General features: G+C 46.3%; 1 protein-coding gene across 1 annotated transcript in view; it reads left to right on the forward strand.

Annotated features, from left to right (window-relative positions):
* megf6 (multiple EGF like domains 6) overlaps window positions 1–15,000 on the forward strand; it is an 87,662-nt gene that overhangs the window by 43,861 nt on the left and 28,801 nt on the right. The window contains exons 15-20 of the mRNA XM_048264711.1: window positions 8,952–9,080; window positions 11,306–11,434; window positions 11,837–11,971; window positions 12,113–12,247; window positions 13,417–13,551; window positions 14,168–14,296. Coding sequence (XP_048120668.1) covers window positions 8,952–9,080; window positions 11,306–11,434; window positions 11,837–11,971; window positions 12,113–12,247; window positions 13,417–13,551; window positions 14,168–14,296 — 792 coding nt within the window. The remainder of the gene's footprint in view (window positions 1–8,951; window positions 9,081–11,305; window positions 11,435–11,836; window positions 11,972–12,112; window positions 12,248–13,416; window positions 13,552–14,167; window positions 14,297–15,000) is intronic.

The raw sequence follows: 15,000 nt of genomic DNA on the forward strand, positions 1-15,000 counted from the left end.
GGTTTGCCCGCCGGATTGACCATTGGACTGGGGGTGGAACCCAGAGGTGAGACTCACTGTGGCCCCTAGAAGACAGCAGAACTCCTTCCAGAATGTGGAGGTGAATTGCGGACCTCGGTCAGAGACAACATCCCTGGGGAGCCCGTGTAGACGGAAGACATGATCAAGAACAGCCTGGGCAGTCTCTCTGGCAGATGGCAGTTTAGGGAGGGGAATGAAGTGTGCCATCTTGCTGAACCGGTCAACCACAGTGAGAATGACCGTCATCCCACCTGATGGTGGGAGGCCAGTTACAAAGTCCAAGGAGACGTGGGACCAGGGTCGCAGTGTGGGCACAGGCAAGGGCTGGAGTAAACCAGCGGGGGCCGAAAGTGGAGGACTTGTTCTGATTGCAGGTGGGGCAGGCACGGACGAATTCCTCGGACATCCCTTCTCAAAGCAGACCACCAGAAGCTGGGCAAGGGAGATGGCAGGTCTTTGGCGGAGCCCGGGTGGCAGGCAAGGCGGAGTTGTGTCCCCACTGTATGACCCGGGACCTCAAATTCTCTGGGACAAAGAGATGCGACCGTCTGGGCATGCACTGGGACTGGGATGGTCACGGAGGGCCTCCTGAATTTCCTCCTCGATATCCCAGGTCAGGGCAGCCACCACGCAGGGATCGGGCAGAATTGATGCAGGTTCCTGGGAAGGGGCGCCATCCTTATGAAACTGGACGGAGAGAGCGTCCGCTTGGTGTTCCGGAGAACCTGGGCGGTATGACAGGGTGAAGTTGAATCTGGTGAAAACAAGGCCCAGCGGGACTGTCTGGGGTTAAGACGTTTGGCGCTTGGATGTATTCGAGGTTTTGTGATGGGTCCAGACCAGGAACGGAACTGTGGACCCCTCCAGCCAGTGACGCCACTCCTCCAGGGCAAGCTTGACTGCCAACAGCTCATGGTCTCCAACATCATAATTGCGCTCTGCAGGTGAAAGCCGGCGAGAAAAAAAATGCACAGGGGTGCAACTTGTTGTCCTCCTCTGCCCGTTGAGAGAGTATGGCCCCGACTCCCCACGTCTGAGGCATCCACCTCGACAACTAACTGCCGGGTCTGAATCCGGCATCTGGAGGATGGGGGCGGTGGTGAACCGGGCCTTGAGGGTATGAAAGGCTGTGTTGGCCTCTGGGGTCCAGGAAAAGGGGTGTTTGATGCTGGTCAGAGCTGTCTCGGGAGGGGGCGACGAGCTGTAGTTCCGATGAATCTCCGGTAGAAATTGGCAAACCCGGTGAATTGCTGCAACTTCTTCCCTATTCCCCGAACTGGCCAGGAGGTAACTGCCGGTGACCTTTGGCGGGTCCATCTGGATATTGCCTTCAGCGGCCATGTATCCCAGGAATCGACACAGTCTGAGCGTGGAACTCGCGTGATTTCTCCGCTTTGACATAGAGGGAGTTCTCCAGGAGCCGTTGAAGAACCAGCTGGACATGACGAGTGTGTTCGGACAGAGTTCTGGAGAAAATTAAGATGTCGCCCAGGTACACGAAGATCTAATTTATTCAGCATGTCCCGCAGCACATCATTCACCAGCGCCTGGAATACCGCTGGGGCGTTGGTGAGGCCAAATGGCATTACCAGGTACTCATAATGGCCGGTGTGGGTGTTGAATGCAGTCTTCCACTCGCCACCCTCCCTTACTCGGACTAGGTGGTAAGCATTTCTAAGGTCCAGTTTGGTGAAAATAGTGGATCCCTGGAGCAACTCAAAGCAGAGGTGAGTAAAGGCAGAGGGTACCGGTTCTTCACTGTGACATCATTCAGACCTCGATAATCAATGCAGGGGCTTAAGAGAACCATCTTTCTTTCCCACAAAGAAGAACCCGGCACCAGCTGGCGAGGAAGACGGTAGGATGAGTCCAGCTGCCAGGGAGTCCCTGATGTAATCCTCCATAGTTTTTTCTTTCAGGAGGGATAGTGAGTAGAGGTGACCTTTGGGTGGAGCAGTCCCAGGGAGGAGATCAATGGCACAGTCGCACGGACGGTGTGGGGGCAGAGATGTGGCTTTGGTCTTGTTGAACACCTCTGGAGGCCATGGTAACATTCAGGGACATTAGAAATGTCGGGGCAGTGCTGGGGGTACTGAGCGGAGGAGGGCAGCAGGCAGCACGCAAACAGGTCAGGTGGCAGGCATTTCCCCACTCTTTCACAGTTCCGGAGGCCCAATTGAGGTGAGGATTGTGGAGACGGAGCCAAGGGTAGCCCAGGATTAGGGGTTGGCCTGGGGAGCTGAGCAGGTGGAAGCGGATGGTCTCTCGGTGGTTTCCCTGACACCATCATTGAGATGGGGGCTGTGATGTTGGTAACTGTGCCAGTACGCGGACCGCCCAGGGCCCGGCTGGAACAGGAGTGGATAGCGATGGTTTTCCAAGCCCAGCTGACGAAAGCAAGTCCTGTGTCAATAATGTTTGCTTCTGCGCCAGAGTCCACCAGGGCTGCCAGGGTGTGGGTGGAATCAGACAGGTGAAGACAGACTTGGATGAGGGGTTTACGGCTGATGGAGGGCGGAATGTTCATTGAGCTCATCCGATTCCTCCTACATCTGGTGAGCTCCGCCTTTGCTGGACAGGTAGCGACTTCGATGACCATCACCACCACAGTACAGGCATAAGTTGGAGGTGATGCGTCGCTGGCGCTCAGCAGGGGTTAGGGAGGCGCGGCCGATCTCCATCGGTTCAGACTGGTCCGGCTGGCTAGACGGTGTGGCAGGTGCGGACAGAAGGGCAGTTGGGACACTCCGCGGTGCTGGTGGATGGACTCTGGCCCTCTCTCTCTCGACGACGGACCTGGATCCTGCGGTCGTCACGGACAGCCAGAGCAATGGCTTCATCAAGAGTGGGGGTTGATCATGGGAAACCAGCTCGTCCTTTATGTAGTCCGCCAGGCTGTGGAGGAAGGCATCCACCAATGCTTCCATGTTCCAGGAGCTCCGACTTGCCACAGTTCGAAGTCAATGGAGTAATCCGCAACAGTCCTTCTGCCTTGGCGAATACTCATCAGGGTCCGAGATGCCTCGGCTGTGGTGGATTCCAAATCGAATACCTTGAGCATCTCCTCTGCGAATAGGTTGAAGGTTGCACATGCTGGGGTCTGGGCCGAACTCCGCCGTTCCCCAGAGTCGAAGCCGGCCCGTCAGGTGAGTGATCACGTAACCGACCCTCGCCCTTCAGTGGCAAAAGTCCTGGGTTGCAGGGTAAACTGGACACGGCAGCTCGTCAGAACGCCCGCACCTGGGTTGGGTCAGCCGCTGAACCGCTCTGGGTTGCCGATCCTGGGTTCTGGGGCCCGCAGCCACGGCAGCAGTGGACTGGGCAGGAGACTCGGTGCTGGGCGGTGAGCAGGCTGGCTGGGGCTGGGCGGTGGGAGCAGGCAGAGGAGAAAGGTTGGTGAGAAGTTGAATGATCATTGCAAGTTGTTGCTGTTGCTGCTGGAACTGCTGAAGCTGTTGGTAGGCAGCTTGAAGTAAGGAGGCAGTGTCAGCAGTGTTGCGGCGGTTTGCCTCTCTCTCTCAGTCTCTTCCAGGGTTGCATGGCGGGTGGGTGGTTCTGGTTGGCCGGTTTCCATGCTGGTTCGACGGCGCTGGGTCCATGTTTGGTCAGATCGTACTGTCAGACACCAAACAGGACGAGGACCACAAAAAGCGTCCGTTAGAAAGTTTATTTAAGGGTTGGGGTTACAGGGGTTTCAGGGGTTCGGGAGTTCCAAGAGTCTGCGTGTGTGTTCCCCAATAGCCGAGCAGCAATGGCAGGAGCTGGATGATCCGGGAAGTCCTGGGGAAACACACACAACAGCAATTGAAACGAAGCAGCAGTACAGTCAAGGGCTAGGCTGTATTCGTAGAAGAGAGACGGAAGGCAGGTCAAGATTACCGGGGCTGGAGATCAAAGAAGTAGTCGAGCGGGTCTGGGTTCACAGGCAAAGAGTCAGAGTCGTTTTCCAAGACAGGCAGGTAACTGGTGCGGGTTTGCAGACGATCTGACAAGTGTGGACTGAAAAGCAAGGCTTTATATACCGGGCATGATGAGTGGTGAATGCAGTGCAGCTGGTAGGTAAACGAGGGTGAGGCAGAGCAGAGCAGGAACAGGTGGAGGTCATCAGACTTTAATCAGCGCGTGTTACCAGGCAGAGAGAGAGCTCATGACACATCTTGAGAATCAGCAGCACACAGTATTGAGCCACTCATCCAGTTCTCAGGGTTGGATTTTGTGGATACTAGGTTGTAGCTTGTTGTCTGCCTTACTTAGTTTGTGTTTTAACAATAATTAAAATGGCTTCTGATCTAATGATCAATGTATGTATATATCAATGGTGTATGTGTGGAGCATAGTAGCCCCAGTAGTCTGTTCGTCTGGTCTAGTTTCTGTGAATATATCATGGGAGTTACAGCTTTAAAGCGAGTGCATTAAACAATTTAAAACATGATTTGATAAATACAGCACATGTTTTAGTCAAACGAGCGCATGTTTTAGTAAAATGAGCACACATTTTAGTCAAGGGAGTGCTTGTTATAGTAAAACATTCTGCACTCCATAGCATCTTGCAAAAATGAAAGAAAAGCTTTCACTGCATGATATTTACCAATCATTGCAGAGAAGAGGAAAACACTATGAACATGCTGGTAATCTTGGTGTTGGTGGTGTTTAGAAAAAGTTTCACTTGCTTTTTTAGGTTGTTAGCTCCCTAGTGTTTAACCAAAACTCTGTACTGTTGTCTTAAACTGCTTCCATGCTTTTGTTTGATCACATCGACAGACTGAAAGCATATGGTAGAGCATTCATGCAGCTCTCAGACCTGCCAAACAGCATGCTGACTGAAAGAAATTATATTAATGCTGTTTCCAGACCTGTAAGTGAGCATCTTAGATAGACTTTAGTATTAATTGGTAACTGGACACATAAATGAATGAACCAGATCTGAGAGTCTTGACAAAGATAACTATTAGAAATATAATACATTTGCATTCTGTGCTGTGAGCCAGTGAATATCAAACTAAGCCACAAACACTGAGCTTTTGTGTGTGTGTGTGTGTGTGTGTGTGTGTGTGTGTGTGTGTGTGTGTGTATGTGTGTGTGTGTGTGTGTGTGTGTGTGTGTGTGTGTGTGTGTGAGAGAGAGAGAGAGAGAGAGAGAGAGAAAGAGAGAGAGAACTGGAAAAGTATGGAAAAAAGAGATGATCGGATGTCGACAGAGAGGAAAAGCAACTCATTTGGGGAAACTCAGACCATAAAGAAGCTCCGAATCATCTACTGTCCATTCACAACTGCCAAGGCAACTGTACGCTGTTAATGCCATTGACACAGCATCAGGAGAATACACCCCCCCCTCTCTCTCTCCCTTTTTTATGTGTGTGTGTGTGTGTGTGTGTATGATTTCTTACTTGTGTTGGAGATGCTCCAGGACCCCCACACTAAGAACTAAAAGCTAAAAGCTAAGGGAAATTCCCAAATGGACCTTTATTGCATATGATTGAATATGTGTGTGTGTGTGTTTGTGTGTGTTTTGGAGAGAGGTAGTATCTCTCTCTCTCTCTCTCTCTCTCTCTCTCTCTCGCTCTCTCTCTCTCACACACTTATCTGTATATGTATATGTGTGTCCCTGTGTGTGTTTTGCTGCCTTGAGTCAGCCATTGCTACACTTTTGGGGGAGAGAATGGTAGAATATTGTGCACTGAACCTTTCAGACTGGCTGAAAGTGAGGAAGAGAAAAGGCACTTAAAGGTGCCATCAGCGAGTCTAAGTGATTTCTAACCCTTAGCACTTTTTGTCACATTCAGCAAATATCTCCTCATGATCCGCTAGCTCTCCATTCCGTGAGTACACTGTGAAGAAAATGGCATTCGTACACAACTCCATGAACTTGAAACAAACAAAATGGAGCAAGCCTGTTCCCCAAACATAATAAAACTGTTCCAGCCAATCGCTGAAAGCAAGGGAGGGCGGGAGTTTGGGGAAATGGAAGGGAAGTTTGGGGAGAGGTTTGGAGAGTTCGCTCTCTGGTGTTTTGTTGGTGTTTGGTTCAAATATCCACGTCGTGACATCATCCAGAATCGCTGATGGTACCTTTACACCATGCACTTCAAAAGAGGACCTTAAGAGTTTAAGAGATTAAATTGTTTTGTAGTTAATATAGTCATTTTCATCATTGCCAAAGTGTAGACATGTTAAACCAGGCTAAAAAGAGAACTCCCAGTACGTGGACATGGTAATCAGAATCTGTCTGATTCAGTCACCCTCCCAGGTTCACCAATGTTTTATTCTCACATGTTCCCATTTCCCAGTATATTTCAGGATATGTCTTATGGCATAGATTATACACACCATTAGTATACAATAGTGTGTATAATCTATGCCATAAGACACTAATTTTCCCATGGTGTTTTTTTTCTATTCCATCTAGAGAGGAGTTGCATCCTGTGATACTGGTGCAGCCTAGAGAGGAGTTAAGGCCCGTCCATGCCAACGATACCATTAATGGAAAAAACTAGTTTTAGAGTAAAGTAACACAATGTAGAAATCCCCCCTTTTTGTCAATGTTCAAGGTACTAGGTAGCCATTTAGTGCTAAGGGGGTACCCAATTTGTCAAAAACTCAGGGCAAGGCTTTCTGGGCAGAGACTCTATTATCTGTACTGACACGACCCCACCGTTTCTACTAACCTTTTCTATGTTTCTTAGACATAATGTGATAAGTATTTCTGCACATATTCCAGATATGAACTTATTTAATCAAGAATGAAAAATTATTTGTGGATCCATCCATATTCTAACCGTATTCAGCTATTAGGGTCAGAGACCGCGGCAGATTCATTGGTTAGTCTGCAAGTAGGTGACCGGGTTTTCATAGCGGGGCTTGATGGGCATTTGGACAATTAAAAAATAACTGCATTAATAAAAAAAGTCATCAAGTCAATCGTGTCCAAGTGCAAGTAAGACACCACGCATCATGTACCCGAAGTAGAAAAAACAAAGTTGATCCAGGCCACCTTGCCACAACATTGCGATTTCTAGAACATATCTCTATAATTTGCACACAAGTGTGACAACAATAATGGGAATGCTTACGCGAGGAAAGTCAAAGTATGCACTCAATCACACTAAGGAAAATAGCTACAAAACAGCACTTATTAGTCTGGCTATAGCTTAAGTATAGGCTACACTTGGATGATCCTGTCCCTTAGGCTACTGCCATTTCTCACTGGAATACCCTGTTGACAAGAAATTCACTGTGGTAAGTAGCCTACTTTAACCCATAACTGAGATATGAAGGGAAAAACATTCTTGCAAATGTACAAGGCATGGACAAATGTGTGAAGCCGACCCCATTCATCACAGATTTTGTGGAAAGCTCTTCAAAATCTGAAATGTTTGATAAGCCGTCATCAATTATGGAACTAAATATCGGCGCTGTCTCTAAATAGGCTTCACATTCCTGCTTAATTCTCGTATAGCAGCATTTGCACATGTTCATTTATTTAGTAACTTTGGTCTAAAACCTTATTTTCATTAACTCACATTTATTATTATACTGTAATGGTCAGTGAACCACAGTTCAACTAGATCAACAGGTAGATCAACAGGTTTTATTCGGGAAACGGATGACACAAACCATGATACAAGGAAATACGAGGGTAGCAGCCATCATACAGTATACGTAATACACAACCAGGGTTATCAAACACACCAGCATGAGGATAATAAAGGAGGCACAAGGATAATACAGGAGACACTGTCATGACACATGAACCCTAATCCTAATCCTAACCTCTAACCCTAACCCTAATCCTATCCCTAACTTGTTATGACAAAAAACGAATGTCACTTAATAACAGAAGCGTTATAAACGTTTATGACTTGTTTATGACACATTCATGACAGTGTCATGTCACTCTTATGTCGATACTGTCAAGTAAAGTGTTGACTCTTGACATCTGACCGTGAGCGTGAAAGATGGTGCATTTTTGTGCATATGCAAGCTTTGTACATGAGGCCCCAATTCTTTGTTTGCTCTGATCTGGAAGCCACCCATGTGCAGTGCCCACTAGGGGGCGCTGCTGATCTGGTCTGTGGGGCAGAACCTAAAGTGTCTAAGCAATATATATCGGCATTTAGGCCAGGATCAGGAACACCTGTCTGAATAGATGATCTTCATAAGGAAATATCAACACATGGTCTGTGGATGGGGTCCACTGATATAAAGCTCACTGAAAATGGTCAGTTCTCCCAGAGTTTATCCAACCTCACTGTAAATGACAGTGAACTTTATCTTTGCCTTATATGGGGATACACTGAAAAGCGGAAACCCTTTGACTTTCACCGAAAAATTCACGAGGTGAATGAGTCTGGATATTTAGTAGGCTCTCCTCCATATGAACATCATTAGATCCCCTATTTGATCCATGTGCAGACATCAAAGCTCACACATGTACACACACATGATTGCATGCACACATACACACACACACACACACACACACACACTCACACACACACGTATGATGATTGATCATGTTCAGACTGTATTTCTTTCACCAACAACTCCCCAGAGAAAAATATAGTATGTTTACTGTACCTGTGCTCTGAGAGAGAACATGGACAGATTATCCCTGCACGTGTGTGTGTGTGTATTCATCTTGGTGGAATTTACGGGCACAGCTGGGCCATAGACAATTGGTGTGTGTGTGTGTGTGTGTGTGTGTGTGTGTGTGTGTGTGTGTGTGTGTGTGTGTGTGTGTGTGTGTGTGTGTGTGTGTGTGTTGTGTATATGCTCTGTGTATCTCAGACACACTTCCTGCTGCTTTTGTGAATACATCATTTTTAAATAAAAGTATCATCAAGAAAGCCCAGTGTATTAGAAATACTGAAGTGGATCCATGCTGTTGTTCTTAACACCCTCTCCTTCATTCCCTGTGTTCCTGCTTGGCAGCGTGTGTGGCAGGCTCCTTTGGTGAGGGGTGTAACGGGGTGTGTGTGTGCCAGAACGGGGGACGCTGCGACCCCGTCACCGGCAGCTGCTTCTGTCCTCCCGGGGTGTCAGGGCGACACTGTGAGAATGGTACGAGAACCTTTTCTTAATCCTTCTTTCTTTTTTTCTTTCTTTCTTTCTTTCTTTCTTTCGTCTTTCTTTCTTTCTCTCTTTATTACAACGGTGTATTAGGGCCACACTGTAAAAAAAGTGTTACACTTCATACATAACTCATACACTGTAACATACACTGTTCAAGTCATAATGTCGAAATGTTACGAGATTAAAATCAAAATGTTATGACAATAAAGTTATAATATTACCAGATTGAAGTCGAAAAGTTAAGAGAATAGTCATAATATTATCAGATTAAAGTCGAAATGTTATGAGCCTAAAGCCAGTAACCTACCACACCAGCCAGGCTGAAATGGAGGTAGAAAATCTTGTAAAGCTTTATTTTATTTTAACATAGGCCTTATTAAGAAATTCTTAAACTGCTGGAACATCAGCACAATGTTGTTATTAGCATTAGAACCTTAAAGCGACCTTGCAAAAGACTGGGTCTCTATTGCAGAAAACAGTATATAGATTTGGAGGACATCATATTTGTTCTAAAGGAAGAATTGGCAGTAAGCGGTTGAGTGCAAGAGTACAGATGGTTGCACCTCCGTGCAATTCAACAGGTTCCACAAGAAACCATGCATCCATGCAAAGTCGAGAGCATAGAGCTCACGCCTCTCCTGGTCTCAGAGCAGCACAGCAGATTACTGGGTAATATGGGTCATCATAATCTCATAGCGTTATTTTGTAACATTTGAAGATTAATCTGGTAATAGGCTATTATGACTATTCTCGTAACGTTTAGACTTAATCTCCACATTATGACTTAATTCTCGTAACATTTCAACTTTATCTCTACATTAGGACTTTATTCTCACAATGTTACGACTTTAATCTCGTAACATTTTGACTTTATCTCCACATTATGACTTTATTCTCGTAACGTTTCGACTTTATCTCCACATTATGACTTATGACTTTATTCCCGAGGTGTAAGACTTTTTTTTAATTTTACAGTGTGGACCTAACTGTGTCACCAAACTTTACTTCTCTCTCTCTCTCTACCCCCCTCTGTCTGAGGCCTTCTTCTCTGCTGGGGATCTGTCCTGCTGAAGCATGTTTTTTCCTCATCATTTGCTGTCCATCCACTATCTCTCTCCTCCCTCTCTTCCCTTTCCATCTCTCTACCCCTCTATCTCCATCTATCCTTTCCCTGAGGGGCCACAGACTTTTCTGTCATTACGTGTCCTGGTTCCAAACCTAGGTGTACGAGCATGCTCTCTCTGTCTATGGTCCCCTCTATGTCAACGCACAATACATAAAGTAGAGAGATTAGAGTGTGAAAACTAAAGCCAAAACAAGAGTTTAGCTCATTACCCGAGAACTACAGAGAACATGGCTACATTTCCCAAAATTGTCACCCAAAATCATTGAACTACTAACAATACCTCTCTCTCTCTCTCTCTCACTCACTCACTCACTCACTCACACACACACACACACACACACACACACACACACACACACACACACACACACGGTGAGAGAGATGCCCATCCACAGTACATGGCTGCACACAAACATCAAACATACAGGCTTGGGAAATACTAGAAATAATTTTCTTAATAGCAATGTGAAGCTATGAGCGTGGAGTATGTAGGGGAACACCTCCATATTGATTTGTATTTCTTTTATTATATATTTTGTGATGATATTTTTGTATTCTAAATGTGTGCTTTCTAGTCTATGTCAAGCTTTTTATGTTGCAAGTATTCATGTTTTGCTTCTTCGCAATGCAGCAGAAATCGATTGAGTAATTTGTCAGACTTTGTTTTACAAAAGAGACAAAACATCTAAGACATTACATACAAGATGGAGGCTGACTTCACAAGATAATTTGTCGTCTATGATTTTAGAAGTTTAATGAAAATGGTGTGTTCATGTCCTGAGAACTTCCTTGCACTGACCCACCGGTGTTTATGTGTAGCATGTAGCTTGGTGTTGCCTGGTATTAAATTAGCCAGATATATTTGCCCAGTGGTTAAAGTAACATTACTTTGTGCTGGGCAATATTACCGCATCGCATGATGCATTTTGTATCATACAAATTAGAGCCTATTGTACAGTCTTGGGACCATGTTAGAAATAAGTCTTTTCACTTTAATATGTTATCCTGTTCTATATTTAATGTGTCTGTTAATCCATAAATATATAAAAATCCATCCATCAATCAAGCCATGAATCCATGTCTGCAGGCTGTCCTCAAGGCTACTTTGGGCGGTATTGCCAGAGGAAGTGTAACTGCCCCAACAACGGCCACTGTCACCGCCTGTACGGAGGGTGTGTGTGTGCACCCGGCCTCTATGGACGCTTCTGCCACCTGCGTGAGTACATCCACTCATACACTCACCCGGACGGACACACACACACACACACACACACACACACACACACACACACACACACACACACACACACACACACACACATACTGTATTGGTCTTTGTGTCCTATGTAATAAGTAAAATGACTCAAGTGTATTTTTGGGCTTCTGGCCTCTATTTAGATAATGCAGTGAAGAGTAACAGGAAGTGTGAGAGAGAGAGGGAGATGGGGTGGGATTGTGAAATGGCCGTGGGTAGGACTTAAACCCATTTCCCCTGTGGGCACTTGGACCCAAATGTGGTGCAGACACTGCAGCTGCTTGCCCCACAGCGCCCCCTCATGTTGTCCTTGTTTTCTATTGTTGTTTGTTGTTGTTGTGGCTGTTTTCTACCTGTTGGTAGCCTGTCCCAGGTGGACATTCGGGGCAGGGTGCTCGGAGGAGTGTGTGTGTGAGCCGAGCGTCTCTCTCGGCTGCGACCCCAAAAGCGGTGCGTGCTCCTGCAAGCCAGGTTACCATGGAGACCGCTGTCAGTCAAGTGAGCTCTCTACAATCTGCAGTCTTTAGCACAAAGACACAAATCAGCAGGAGTTAGTATCTCAGAACATTTTTGAACAAAACAGAATGTACAGTGTTTGTGTGTGTGTGTGTGTGTGTGTGTGTGTGTTATTCTGAACAGGTTGTAATGTTGGATTTTTTGGAGATGGTTGCCGTGAGCGATGCGACTGCAGAGCAGGAGTCCCGTGTGACCCTCAGACTGGAGAGTGTGTGCTGACCTGCCCCCCCGGATTCTATGGAGAACAATGTGACCAGGGTGAGGGACACACACACACACACACAAACTTACTGTATACACACACACACACACACAAACAAACACACACACCCATACACACACACACATAGATACACACACACACACGCAGACACAAATACACCCACCCACACAGACAGACAGACAGACAGACACACATACAAAAAAGAGATCTGGTAAGGTTCTGTTAATGACATTAGACCATCGGTTTCCCAGCTGTCTTCACTGTGTGTGTGTGTGTGTGTGTGTGTGTGTGTGTGTGTGTGTGTGTGTGTGTGTGTGTGTGTGTTGAGAATGAGAGAGAGAGAGAGAGAGAGAGATAGAGAGAATGAGGAGATACAGTTAGTATGCACTTGATGTCACCCAAGAAGCAGTTTTTAATCACCAAAAACATGTCAACAGCGTAGCTTCTCTGGATGGGCTGTTTTATCAGTGGTAGTCGTGGACTAGTTATAAGGACTCTCCAACCTCTCCAATCTGTTTTGACTACCCCCCTAACTGACAAGTGCTTTACCATGCCAGCCACTATTGCGTTCCATCAGACTTGGGAAAGACACTATTTTGTGAGTCCATAATCTGATAATCTGGAGTACTAATCTTTAGTAGCAGAGTAAATTCAGGACAAGCTCCACTTCGGCACATCAGCAGTATGGATGGTGCGTCTTACATTTCTGCTCCTGTCCGCCCTGTAACTTTTCTCAATGTTGGACATACATCACTTATGAAATTGTGTGTGTGTGTGTGTGTGTGTGTGTGTATGTGTATGTATGAGAGAGAGAGAGAGAGAGAGTTTGTCTTGAGTGAAAGTGCCTGGTTTCATGTGTCTCAGTAAAAATGTTGAGGATCTCTTAGCGAGGAAGAATATGTTCTGCTTTAACCATAAACACTCAGTTCCCCACAGACACCGGGACACTGCACTCTTATTTTAGTCTTAATGCATCAGCCAGACGGCATAGCCACACACACACACACACGCACGCACGCACACACACACACACACACACACACACACACACACACACACACACACACATACACACACACACACCACACAGTCCACACACCACACACAAACGACACACACCACACACACCACACACACACACCACACACACACCACACACACCAAACACACATACACACTAACACTAATCTGTTCTCTCCCTCAGTTTGTGCAGCTGGTTTCTGGGGTGCCAGCTGTGGGCAGCGGTGCCAGTGTGCCAACAGCAGCAGTGTGTCCTGCGACCCGCAAACTGGGAGGTGTGTGTGTGAGCCGGGCTACACGGGAGACCACTGCCAGAGCAGTAAGATCATTCTCTCTCTCTTTCTTTTTTTATGTCTCTCTCTCTTTCTCTCTTGTCCTCCTTTTTCTTTTTGTCCAACTGGGAGGTGTGTGTGTGTGAGTGAGCCGGTTTACACAGGAGACCACAGCCACAGCAGTAAGATCTCTCTCTCTGTCCCTCTCTCTCTGTCTCTCTCTCTCTCTCTCTCTCTCTCTCTCTCTCTCTCTCTCTCTCTCTCTGTCCCTGTCCCTCTCTCTCTGTCTCTCTCTCATCCTTTGTCTCTTTCTTTTCTGTCTCTCCTCTCCATCACTCCTGTTCCTGCTGCACTTCACCTGTATTTATTTTTATGTCAAAGACTGCCATCTAGTGGCCAAATGACCACAATACAAAACAATGATTGCTTTGGGTGTTATCAGATATAACGGAATAATAAATAACAACCGGAATGTGCCCATATATTTTGGGTGTGTGAATGGGTATTTTATGTTAGTATCTAAAAATCTTTGTCTCTGTGTGATTTCCTGAGACAGGTCACAGACATCCCTGGTTCTCAAGTACTGTTCTACAAATGTACTGTAATTTAGAACTGTGAGACCAGCTCCAGTAACGCCTACATTTCCCACGATTCCTTTCACAGAGTGTAAGGAGGGCCACTTTGGAAAAGGATGTGAGACTGAGTGTGAGTGTGTGAACGGGGCCTTGTGTGACCATGTCACTGGGACCTGCATCTGCACAGCAGGATGGACCGGCGTGCGCTGTGAGCAGAGTAAGTGTTTTCTTTTGAAGTATATTTTTGAGGATTTTTGCCTTTATTGTGACAGGAAGAGATACAGGAAGCGAGTGGGAGAGGGATGGCGAAGTGACCCGGGTCAGACTCGAACACCTGGACCCAAATGTGGTACGTCTCGACAGGGCGAACAGGACAGGGTCTTGTTTAACCCTGAAGGGACTTATTTTCCCAATAATGACTGGCGTTCTGTATATTATAGCTGATGTTCAAGTTGTTAACTTGGAATAAATAGTACAAATAATTCTAATTTAAGTTTTTCTGAATGATATGTGCACTATTTATACAAATCCACTACAATTAAGTAATCTAAACGTATAAATAACGTCAATAAAACGTTGCTTTTAAACCTCTCGTGACATTTATTTTCTCTATCCCTCTGAGTGATGGGTGTTTTTTTTTTGTATCAAAAAAAGTAAAAATGTCCCCCTCGATTTTAACGGGGGTGTCCTGTTACCCCTAATGCACTGGGGCCTCTTCCTGTCTGGAGATGAAGGGGAAGTCTCGCCACTCCTGCCCGCTCGCTTGATGCTGCCCAGGTGGTCCAGTCCACACACACACACAGAAACAAACAACACACACACACACACACACACACACACTCTCTCTCTCTCTCTCTCTCTCTCACACACACACACACACACACATACAGAGACACTTAGTCACAGGGATCTCTTATTATG

Source organism: Alosa alosa, chromosome 15 (genome assembly GCF_017589495.1).
Source record: "Alosa alosa isolate M-15738 ecotype Scorff River chromosome 15, AALO_Geno_1.1, whole genome shotgun sequence".
Lineage (NCBI taxonomy): Eukaryota > Metazoa > Chordata > Actinopteri > Clupeiformes > Clupeidae > Alosa > Alosa alosa.